General features: G+C 37.6%; 1 protein-coding gene across 4 annotated transcripts in view; it reads left to right on the forward strand.

Annotated features, from left to right (window-relative positions):
• The window catches only part of BTRC (beta-transducin repeat containing E3 ubiquitin protein ligase), a 168,371-nt gene extending 156,138 nt beyond the window's left edge, over positions 1-12,233 (forward strand). Inside the window, exons 14-15 of one of the 4 annotated variants that reach the window (XM_008581994.1) lie at positions 9,016-9,208; positions 11,110-11,443. In XM_008581994.1, the coding sequence (XP_008580216.1) occupies positions 9,016-9,177 (162 nt within the window). In that variant the 3' untranslated portion in view covers positions 9,178-9,208; positions 11,110-11,443. Of the gene's footprint in view, positions 1-9,015; positions 9,209-11,109 lie in introns of all 4 variants that reach the window. The other 3 variants (XM_008581996.1, XM_008581997.1, XM_008581995.1) reach the window with 3 other exon arrangements.
• The last annotated feature ends 635 nt before the right edge of the window (positions 12,234-12,868 follow it).

Raw genomic sequence — 12,868 nt, forward strand, 5'->3', positions numbered from 1 at the left:
AGCATAATTATTTTGAGATTCACTCATGTTGGTGTATATCAATAGTTACTCCTTTTTAAAAATTGCAGAGTAGTATTCTATCGTATAAATTCTACAACAATTTATTTATCCATTTGCCAATTGATGAATATTTGCATTGTTTCCCAATTTTGGCTATTACAAATAAAGTTTCTATAAACATTTTATGTCTAAGCTTTGGGATGAACATATGCTTTCATTTCTCTGGGGCAAATATCTAGGAGCAGAATGGCTAGGTCATATGGTAAGTGTATGTTTGGTGTTTTTAGAAACTGCCAAACTTTTCCAAAGTGGTTGTACCATTTTACATTAGTATAGCAGTATATGAGAGTTCCAGTTACTCCATATCCTCACCAATACCCAGCACAGTCTTTTTCATTTTAGTCATTCCAATAAGTATGATACCAATAGTGGTATCTCATTGTAGTTTTAATTTCCTAATGATTAATAATGTTGAGCATCTATTCATATGTTTATTTGCCATGTATATATCTACTTTAGTGAAGCATCTATTCAAATCTTTTGCCCACTTTTTAATTGAGTGGTTTTCTTAATGAGTTTTGAGATTCTTCTACATGTTCTGGATTACAAGTCCTTTACCAGATATGTTATTTGCAAATGTTTTCTCCCAGTTCATGGCTTGTTTTTTTTTTTTTTTTCCTTTTTGTCTTTGTTCGTGTCTGGCAACAGATCGCAACCCTCAGTGTCGCGCCCATACCGGACCGGGACCGGCAATGGGATTGCAACCCTCGGTGTTGCTCCCACACCTCGCTCAGCCAGTGAGCGGGAACCGGTCTGTATGTGGGATCCGAACCCTCGGCAGGAGTGCCACCGCGCTCCCAAGTGGTGCACTGTAGCAGTGCGCCACCAGGCCGGCCTGATGGCTTGTTTTTTCACTCTCTTAAAACTGTCTTTTGAAAAGCACTCAGGAGAGTGCGGTGCTGGGAGCGCAGCAGCGCTCCCGCCGCGGGTTCAGATCCTATATAGGGATGACTGGTGTGCTTACAGCGCTCACTGGCTGGGCACGGTGGGGCCGGTCTCAAAAAAAAAGGACCAAAAAAATAATAATAAAATAAAATAAAATCTTTGTCTAATCCAAAATCACAAAGCTTTTCCCTGTGTTTTCTTCTAGAAGTTTTATAGTTTTAAGTTTATATTTTGGTCTGTGATCCATTTTGAGTTCATTTTCATATATGGTACAAAATAAATCAAAATGTTTTTTGTTTTTTTTCTTTTCCATATGGAATGCAGTTGTTCCAACACCATTTGTTCAAAAGACTATCCTTTCTCCCCTGAATTACTATGGCAACTTTGTCAAAAATGAATTGACCATATATGCATGAGTCTACTTCTGGACGCTATTCCATTGATCTTTTTGTCTGTCTTTTTTTTTTTCCTTTTTTTGTCTTTTTTTCGTGTCCGGCAACGGATCGCAACCCTCAGTGTCGCGCCCGTACCGGACCGGGACCGGCAATGGGATCGCAACCCTCAGTATTGCTCCCACACCTCGCTCAGCCAGTGAGCGGGAACCGGTCTGTATGTGGGATCCGAACCCTCGGCAGGAGCGCCACCACGCTTTCAAGCAGCGCACTGTAGCAGTGCGCCACCAGGCCGGCCCACTTTTTGTCTGTCTTGATGCCAGTATCACGTTATCTTGATTATTGCGGTAACTCTTGAAATCAAGTAGTATAAGCCCTTCAACTTTGTCTTGTTCAGAGTATTTTGAGTCCTTTGAATTTTCATGTGAATTTTCATAGAATCAGTTTGCCAGTTTCAACAATAAAAAAAAATCTACTGCTATTCTTATTGGAATTGTGTTGAATATAGATCGATGTGGAGAAAATCAACTTCTTAACAATATTGAGTTTTTTCTGATCCATGTCCACAGTATATCTCGATATTTGTTTATGTCTTTTTAAATTTCTCAGCAATGTTTTGTAGCTTTCAGTGTAAAAGTCTTGCACATCTTTTGTCAGATTTATCCCTAAGAATTTCATATTTTTAATGCTATTGGAAATGGTATTTTTAAACTTCAATTTCTGATTGTTCATTGCAAATATATAGAAATACACTTCTACTTCTTCTTTTCCAATCTGTGTACCTTTCATTTCTCTTTCTTGTTTTATTGCATTGACTAGGACCTTCAGTACAGTGTTAAAAAGAATTGATAAGAGTGAATGTCCTTTCTTGTTCCTAATCTTAGGTAAAAGGCATTCAGTCTTTCACCATTTTATATATATGTATACATAGAAATGTGTCAGCTGTAGATTTTTCAGACACCCATTACCAGGGGATTAGGAAATTCCTTTTTGTTCCTACATTGCTGAGAGTTTTTATTGGGAATGGATGTTGGTTTTTGTTAAATGCTTTATCTGCATTCATTGAGATGATCATGTTTTCTTGATTTTATTCTGTTAATTGGTATATTACATTTATTTTTGAATGTTAAACGCTTTGCATTGCTGTTGTAAACCATACTTGATCATAGTGTATAATCCTTTTTATATGTTGTTGGATTCGCTCTGCTCATATCTTTTCAAGGATTTTTTGTGTGTCTGTGTTCCTCAAGGATATTGGTCTGTTTCTTAATTTTTTTCTGTCTCTGGTTAGCTATCATGGTAATGTTGGCCTTATAAAATTATTTTGGAGTTGTTCCTTCCTCTGTTCTCTGAAAGAGTTTGCATAGGAGTGATATTATTCTTTAAATGTTTGCTAGAATTCACCAGTGAAGCATCTGGGCCTAGAGTTTTCTTTGTGGGAAGTTTTAATTATAAATTCACATGGGTTTTTCTTCTTTTTCTGGCTTCTTAAAGTAGAAACTTAGATAATTGATTTTGGACCTTTCTTTTTAATATAAACATTTGAAGCTATAAATCTGATTTCAGATAACTGTAAACACTGCTTTGATACATTCCAAAAAATGTCAATTAAGTCAAGTTGTTTTATAATGTTATTCAGGTCTTCTGTATGCTTAGTAATTTTCTATGTGCTTTACCAATTATTGAGAGAGGAATTCTGATGTCTCCCACTATAATTTGGGGTTTGTCTTTTTCTTCTTTCAGTTTTGACAGCTTTTGCTTCATGTATTTTTAAGCTTTGTTATCGGGTGCATGTTCCTCGTTATATACATTCTGCTTTTTTATGAATAGTGTTTGTATGGTATCTTATTATATCATTTTATTTTTGACATACCTGTGTCTTTATATTTAAGATGAATTTCTCGTAGTCAACATATAGTTGGGCCTTGTTTTTTTTGTTTGGTTTTTTGGGGTTATTTTTCCAGCAGCTGGCCAGTATGGGGATCCAGACCCTTGACCTTGGTGTTATAACACTACGTTCTAACCAGCTGAGATAACCAGCCAGCCCTGGGCCTTGTTTTTTCAATCTAGTCTGACCATCTCTGCCTTTAATTGGCATGTTTAGACCATTTACATTTAATGTATTTTTATATGATTGGATTTAAATGTAGGAGTGGGTTTAATGTAGGATTCTTTCCTGTACTCTTTCTTTTTAGATTATTTTTTATGATTTCATTTTATCTCCAATTTTGGGTTCTTAGTTATATTTCTCTGATTTCGGGGGGGGTGATCTCTGGTTTACAATACTGTATGTATTTTTAATTTATTACAGCCTACTATCAAATGACATTTTGCACTGCTTTAGATATAAAATCTAAAGACACTATACTTTTATTTCTCCACTCCCACTTTTTGTGTTATGGTTGTCATAGATTTTACTTACACAATCTATAAGTTGTAAACCCTGTAATACATTGTTATTTTTGCTTTAAACAATCAACTACCTTTTAAAGAAATGTTTAAATGGAAAAAGAGTAGTTTATTTTTACCAACACATTTACCTTTTCTATTGCTCTCTATTCCTTTGTATACATCCATGTTTCATCCGATATTTTCCTTCTGCTTAAAAAACTTGCTTTAACATTTCATATATTCAGGTATATATACTGGCAACAAGTACTCTCAGCTATTGTTTGCCTGAAAAAAGTCTTTATTTTTCCTTCATTTTTGAAAGATATTTTTGCTGGCTAAGGAATTCTAGGTTGACAGCATCTTTCAGCACTTTAATGATGTCATTTTTTTTCTTCTGGCTTGGTTTCTGATGAGAAGTTGGAAGTCATTTATCTTCATTCCTCTGTACGTAATGTATCTTTTTCCTCTGACTGCTTTTAAGATTTTTTTTCTTTATCAGTGGTTTTCAGCAATTTGGCTTTGATGTGTATCTTGTTGTGGTGTTCTTTGTATTTTTCCTATTTCAGATTAAAAGACAGAGATTGCCAGAGTAGATCAAAGAGTAAGAGCTATATATTGTCTACAAAAGCCACACTATATATAAGGACACATGTAGATTAAAAGTAAAGGGGTGAAGAAAGATAACCATGTGTTATGGGCCAAATTGTGTCTCCCTAGAATTTGTATATTGAAATCTTAACCCCCAATACCTCAGAATGTGGTTGTATTTGAAGAAAGGGTCTTTAAGGAGGTAATTAGGGTTAAATGAAGTCATTGAGACAGGCCCTAATCCATTATTGCTTGTGTCCTTATAAGAAGAGGAGATTAGGACACACACAGAGGGAAGACCATGTGAAATAAAGGGAGAAGACATCCATCTACAAGCTATGGAGAGAAGCCTCAGAATGGAACCAACCCTGCCTACATCTTGATCTTAGACTTCTGGCCTCCAGACTGTGAAGAAATAAATTTATTTTGTTTACACCACCGAGTATGCGGTACTTCGTTATGGCAGTCCTAGCAAACCAGGACACCATATTAACCCTATTTGGAAGAAAACTGGAGTGGCTATATTAACTTAAGCAGAACAAACTTCAGAACAACAAATATTATCAGGGATAATAAGGGTTGTTGCATAATGATAAAAGGGCCAATTCTCCAAGAAGACATAACAATCCTTAATGTGTATGCACCTAAGAACAGAGCATCAAAATACATGAGGCAAAAAACTGATAGAACTGCAAGGAAAATAGATGAATCCACTATTATAGTCGGTGACTTCAACACCCCTCTATCAGGACAGAGATATAATAGGCAGCAAATTTAGTAAGAACTTAGTTGAACTCAACAGCACCATCAATCAACTGGATACAATAGACAACTATAGAATGCTTTATCCAACAACAGCAGAATATACATTCTTCCCAAGCTCCCATGAAACATTCACCAAGATAGACCACAGTTTGGGCCATAAAACACACCTTAACACATTTAAAAGAATAAAAATCATATAGTGTATGCTGTCAAACCACAATGGAATTAAACTAAAAATCAATAAGAGAAAGATAGCCAAAATAAGTGGAGATTAAACAACAAACTTATAAATAACACATGGGCAAAGAAGAAATCTCAAGAAAATTTGAGAAGTGTTTTGAACTAAATGAAAATGAAAATACAACTTATCAAAATCTGTGGAGTGCAGTGAAAGCAGTGCTTAGAGGGAAATTTATAGCATTGAATCCATATATGACAGTACTCCAAAAATTTGTGGAAAAATTGAATTAAAAGATAATATGAATCCTTCCATGACTTTTTGAAGTACCCTTGTACAGTCAATCAGGCAGCACTTAATGGGATACATTCTAAAAAATGTGTCTTTAGGCAATTTTATTTTGGTGCAAACATCATAGAGTCTGCTTATGCAAACCTAAATAATATAGCCTACTATACACCCATGCTATATGGTATAGCCATTATAATCTTATGGGACCATCATTGTATATGCAGTCAGTCATTGACCAAAACTTTGTTATGTAGTGCATGACTGTATAGAAGAGAAGAAAGATCTAAAATCAATAACCTAAACTTCCACTTGGAGAATTACTAAAAGAAGAACAAATTAAATCCAAAGTAAGCACAAAGAAAGAAACAATAAAAATTAGAATACAAATTAACAAAATTGATAGTAGGAAATCAATAGAGAAAATTGACAACACCAAAAGCTGGTTTTTTGAAAGAATCAATAAAATCAATAAGCCTCTAGCCCCACTAAGGAAAAAAGAGAAGACACAAATTGCTAATCAAATGAAAGAAGGGGGCTGGCTTGTTAGCTCAGTTGGTTAGAGCACTGGTGTTATAACACCAAGGTCAAAGGTTCAGATCTCATATTGGCTAACTACCAACAACAACAAAAAAAAAAGATTGAGGGAATATCAGCACAGATTCCATCGACATTAAAAATATAATAATGGGATACTTTTGAACAACTCTTCCCACAAATTTGATCACCTAGATGAAATGAACCAACTCCTTGAAAGATACAATCTGCCATGATTCACACAAGAAGACAATCTGAATATATCTATTAATATATATCTAATAAGCCTACATCTATTAAAGTTGAATCAGTAATTAATAACCTTCCAAGTCAGAGAACACCAGGCCCACCTGCATTCACTGGTGAATTCTACCAAACATTTAAGGAAGAAATTATACCAATTTTCTGCAATCTCTTTTATAAAATAAAAGCAGAGTGAATACTTTGTAATTCATTCTATGAAGCCAGCATTACCCTAATACCAAAACCAGACAAAGACATTACAAGAAAAGAAAACTATAGACCAATATTTCTCATGATGTTACAGCCTATGTGGAAAGCAGTATGGCTGTTCCTCAAAAAGTTAAAGATAGAATTACCATGTAATTCAGCAACCTACTTCTGGGTAGATACCTAAAAAGAATTGAAAGAAGGATTTTAAAGAGATTTTGCACACCATGTTCATAGCAGCATTATTCACAAGAGGTAGAAGCAACCCAAGTATCTATCAATGGATGAATGGATTTTTAAAATGTGGTATTACATATGAATCCAATGGAATATTATTCAGCCTTAAAAAGGAAGGATATGCTGTCACATAGTTGCAACATGGATGATCCATGAGGGCATTATGCTAAGTGAAATAAGCCAGTCACAAAAAGATAAGTACTTTATGATTCCTCTTCTATAAGGAATTTAAAGTAGTTAAATTCATAGAAACAGGAAGTAGAATGGTGATTGCTAAGGGCTGGGGATGGGAGGAAATGCAAAGTTGTTTAATGGGTGTAGAGTTTCAGTTTTACAAGATAGAAATTTGTTCTGGAGATCCATTGTATAACAGTGTGAATATACTACTTAACTGTATACTTAAAGATGGATAAGATGGTAAATTTTATGTTTTATGTTTTTTACTACTATTAAAAATAAAAAATATTACTAATATTACAAAATTACTAATGTAATAGGCAAACATACAGTTGCATGACAAATAAGACCTTATTAACAAATGGTTTTTTAAAAAAAATATTTTTAAACTATTTGATTCAGATTTAAATATGGTCATGTTACTGCCCTTATGTTTAGTGATTTCATGATTTCTGAAATTATTTAAAAGGTAGTAATATGCCAGTAAGATAAAGTAACTCTTAAATTAAAAAAAAAAAATCCTTTACAAAGTATTTGCAAATCAAATCCAACAGTGTATGAAAAAGAATTGTACACTGTGACCAAGTGAGATTTATTTCAGGTATGTAAGGCTGGTTCAGCATTCAAAAATCAATTAATGTAATCCATCGTATTAACAGGTTAAAGCAGAAAAATCACATGATTCTATCAGTAATAGTATTTGACAAAATCCAACACCCATTCATGATAAAAACTCTCCACAAACTAGGAATAGAGGGGAGCTTCCTCAACTTCATAAAGAATAATACAAATTAAAACTATAATAAAATACCACCACAAACCTACCAAAATAGCTAAAATTTAAAAGATTGGCAATATCAATTTTGGTGGAGATGTGGAGCAACTAGAACTCTGATACATTGATCGTAGGAATATAAATTGGCCCAACTTTTAAAAAGCTGTTTCATACTTTCTACTAAAGCTAAACATACACCTACTCCATGGCCCAGCAGTTCTACTCCTAGGTGAAATGAGTACAGATACCCATCAAAAGACGGTTTTATTTTATAAGAGCCAAAAACTATGATCAGCCCATATGTCTACCAACAGGCAAATAGATAAATTGTAGTACGTTCATACAGTGGAATCATATTAACCAGTAATAATGAAGAGTGAACTGTTGTTTTATGCAGTAACAGAAATCTGATAATATTGAGTAAGAGAAGCCAGGTATAAAAGAATACATACCATATGAGTGTATGTATATGAAAGTCAAGAACAGGGTTCAGATCCCTATACCAACCAACTGCCAAAAAAAAAAAAAATGATAATAACAATAACAGGGGAAACGAATTAATAATGATAGCACTGTAGTGAAGGTAATATTGATTCATAAGAGGCATGAGAGTACTTTCTGCAGTCAAATGCTCTACCCCTGAGCTACACCCCCTAGAGTACTTTCTGGAATGCTGTAAATATTCTACATCTTGATCAGGGAGGTGGTTACTGCCGGTGGTAGAACAGGCTTATACCCAATTGTGAGAGCCAAATGTTAGGTTTTCATCAGATTTGCAGGCTGGTTGGTTGTATATGGGCAGCCTGAAATTGGCCATGGTAGAAGTTGTTACACGATGAAAATCTACAAATGGTTTTACAAATTGGGGAAGTTTGATTGATAAACATTTTCCAACACATCACTTATTGCTCACCAACCCTTCGCCTGATTCTAGAAGGAACTTAGAGACACAGAGAGAAGATAATGCCAGGGAGGTACTGAGGAATGCTGTCATCTAGCTTAAAGCCAGGGAGAGTTGGCAATGAGAAACTAGCATGCTGTTTAGCATATCTTGGCTAAAGAATGTTAGTTTGTTTCCTTTGCTCATGAAATCAGCTGCCTAGTATTTGACTTTTCCATCCTGTCTTTAGCCAAATTAAGTTTTTCTCTCAGTAATTTTGAACTAAATGATAGAGAGAAATTGTCAGCACACTGTAGCCTTTCCACAAACTCCCTTTGACATGTTGCTGAATTTGTGTCCTTTTGATTTTGAGTAGCTCACATTCTTATCTTTTTTGTTTTTGCATCTTTAGGAGCATTCTGGAAGAGTATTCCGACTTCAGTTTGATGAATTCCAGATTGTCAGTAGTTCTCATGATGACACAATCCTCATCTGGGACTTCCTAAATGATCCAGCTGCCCAAGCTGAACCCCCCCGCTCCCCTTCTCGAACATACACCTACATCTCCAGATAAATAACCATACACTGACCTCGTGCTTGCCCAGGTATGAAACAGAATTATATATATAGCACTGTGGGTAGGAGGTGGAACATTGGCTGTAAGGTGTTGCTAGTTCATAGAGCCTGCTCATGCCTTTTGTCTCACCATGTCCTGTAAAGCAGGGGAAGCAGACAATGTGAGAAAAGGCTGAGGCTGCCCCAGTGGACAGTGCCTTTTACCAAGTTAGCCAGCCTACGTTCTAGATGATTCTGGGGTCCTACTTGTGTAATATAAGTAATCATTCCTGCCTTAGTTATCTAGTAGGATTGTTATGAAAATGAAATATTTGAATAAGTTCGAAAACTAAGTGATGAACGAAAAGCCTGTGCTACTGCAGTTTCTATATCAAACAATACTTACAATAGAGACCCTTTAAGCCAAGTAGATGATCTAATGTGTGAATGGAAACATCTCTTGGTGAAATTTTATGGTAACATCTCACAGCTCTGCCTTGTTAGTGTCATTCAGTTATAAAAGGTAGCTTTTTATCTTTATCCCCACTCCTTCCAAAAAAGTGAAGACCTGTCTTTTAACCTCAGAAGTAGCCACGGAGATTCTAAGAACTCTATGTATCCTCCCACCTAAGTTTCCAACTTCTCTCTGAGGCAGAGAAAGACCCTAAGATACCCAGGTTGTCTATATTATGGTATATTCATATTATACCTGGTGTCCTAACCAGTTCAAAATAATAGGTTATCTTGAGTTTGGGAAAACTGCACTAGCTACTGGGGAGCACTGCTATCATCATGACTCCTCATTCACACACTTGCCTCAGTTCTTGTAGCAAAAGCACACATCCACTACAGTTTTTGCAGTGTTCCTTCTGAGGGGGTGGTTCACGCCTGGCTGGGCTTGCCTCAGTGTCCCCTACTCTCACAAAGGACATGGTGCTCCCTCGTTCCTTGGCCAAGTCACACAGGCTGTGTACCCTTGGGCAAGGAACTTCTCAGAGCCTTAGTTTGCTGATGAGTGGAATGAAGGTTGCAGCTGCCGCCTCTCAGAGCTCTTGTGAGGCCTGCGTGGAGATACTACATGCAAAATACTTAGTGCTTAGTGCAGTGTAAGCACTTTGACAAGCCTCAGTAAGAAGTGGTCGTTATTATTAATATCCTAATTGTCATGTACCTATCCCCTCCTTTGCCAAAATTTTCTCTTCCTTAGACTTCTGTGGCATTTTGCCATTTTTAATATTCTTCCTGGCCCTCTGATTGTTTATGTCTCCTTCCACGGCTTACCCCTAAAACATAAACATCCCCTAAGAGTCTATCTCTGGCTTTTTTTTATTATTATTATCTAAGCTCCTTTCTTTGGCTGCCTTATTTCTTCCCAAGGCTTCAGCTCTCATGTCAATGTAGATGACTGTCAAATTTATATCTCTAGTCCCAACCTCTGCCTTAATCTCCAGGCCACATTTCTAGCTATCACCTACCCATCTGTCCTTGAATGTGCCAGGAGCCCTTCTAGTGCTCACTTCTACACCATTAGTGCCCTCCAGTGAAACAGCCAGACCAGCTTCCCCTGACTCCTCCTCTTCTGTCAAGGACACCACTGTGTTCGTGGCCACTCGAGGGCAGAGCCATGCCCTCCCTGCTCTGCCATTCTAGGGAGCAGGTAAAAGCTTGACACTACACCCTCCTTGGTCACTCTTAGCCGCAAGACATCAGAGTCACTCTGCTTGAGCACCACGCCCTGAGAATGTCAGCAAACCCTTGCTTTTGCACAAGTCCTCAGTCAGGCCATGTAGCCTTTGACAGAAGCTCCTGCCTGGCATGGACAGAGCACATGCTTTAGGAAGGACCCCAGCCTTTCTCCCAATTGACAGCTAAGTGAATGTTCTTTTCCTCTCAGAGCAAGTGAGAAATACAGGGAAAAGGGCTAATGACTATTTCCTCTGTTTTCACACAGGACTCATTAAAGTTGCGGTATTTAACGTGTCTGCCAGTACCAGGATGAGCAACAACAGTAACAGTCAGACTACTACCTGATTTCCCCAGACTAGCCAAGGAGCAGGGCTTTGAGACTCCCACTGGGACACAGTTGGTCTGCAGTCGACCAGGACAGTCTGTTCACACAGCTGACTGCTGCAGTGCTGCTATCAGAAGATGTGTTCTATCTTCCGTGAATGATTGGAACTTTTAAGCCTCCCCTCCTCTTTCCTTCCCTCCTCCTTTCCCCTCTGCACCTATTTTTTCCCCATTTGATTCCAGACAAAGATGACTTATAAATATATTTAGTATTTTGCCAGAATCTCTCTTTCTGTGCCATTAAACAGAAGATCTAGTTTCCCTGTATAGCCTACTGGCAGAGACCCACTTCTAGGAGATGGGGATGCAGCTTCAAGTCAGACAGTGCCCAGTGTCCCCTGTTAACTGTAAGGATGCCCAGCACCTGGCCAGAGCAACCAGCCCCACTCTGCTTAGGAGGAGACAGAGCCCTCCCATATAGCCTCCAGGGCAAGAAAAAGAGAATAAGAATGCGCACTGGACTATCTAGGCCTCCCACCTCCTCTTTCCTCCCACCCCCTTCCTCCCTTTACCCTGTTTCTCTGCTCTGCCTAAGAAGAAAGTATATGAAGAGAGTGTCCTCAGTTAGCATGAGTCAGATCAGCTAGAAAATGCAACACTTGGAAGAGTTAAATGCTGTTCAGCCAAAATTTCAAACCCAGGCTTTTGCTGCAAGTGACCCTGTGGCAACAATGGATTCTTGGGACATGATGCTCTCATCATATTTGCAACTCTTCTCTCTTCTACTTCTTCCCCCCACCCATGGGGGTGACAGAAATTTCCTGGGCTCCTTCAATGGCTGCATCTTTTCTGGACTCAGCAGTCACCTCGATTCCATGTAGAGTGTGGAAAGGAGTTGCTGATTGCATTTCCTCTCATTTACAATTAGGTGTGTAATTAAAAGCATCGTACTTTATCTTAAATCACTGGTAAGGCTCAGCCTACAGAAAGGTTTGAAATGGCCAGAGCCAATTGCTCAGTACATTCTGCATCATGGTTCATATCTCTGATTTCTTCATCAGGGCCTGTGAGCACCCTAAAAAAAAAAACAGGTCAGACATTAAAGAGGCATGGGTTTCGAGCTCATTCAAAGTATTGTCCAATAGCCATAACCTTACCAGCCCTTCTGTTATATGCTGCTATTCGAAAGTGGGAGCTGTTGAATATTCATGGATGCCCAGGGTTTTGCTCTCCCTTCTAGGTTCAGTTGAAGGTGTATTGTTTCTAAGACTGTTTTGACACTTGTCCAGTACATCATAAATGAGATCAAGGGTGGACCCTGCAGATGTGGAACGATTAGCTCAGTTGAGAATATTGTCTAAGTTGTCCTCTCTGCTGCTGATGGAAATGGGAATGAAGTGAAGTGGTCTGAAAAACTTGAATCGTTCACATTTCTCAGCTCTGAGGGTCATTTACCAATTCATTGTAGAAGAAATAATCAGGTAAGTAGAAGTTCATTTCCAGAGAAGGTAAACCCCACTTACCATCTCTGCATGATTTCAGTGGGAATTGATTATCACTAATCCCCAACTGGGCTAGAATAAATGTAAAGTTTGACCTTTTTAAAAAGAAAAGAGAAACAAAGAAAGTCTCAACACATTTAAAGGAATGGTAGAAAAGGAGCTGAAGATGTTCCCTTGGCTGTGAAGTGAAATGTCCCC

The sequence above is a fragment of the Galeopterus variegatus genome, unplaced genomic scaffold (genome assembly GCF_000696425.1).
Source record: "Galeopterus variegatus unplaced genomic scaffold, G_variegatus-3.0.2 Scaffold2501, whole genome shotgun sequence".
Taxonomy (NCBI): Eukaryota; Metazoa; Chordata; class Mammalia; order Dermoptera; family Cynocephalidae; genus Galeopterus; species Galeopterus variegatus.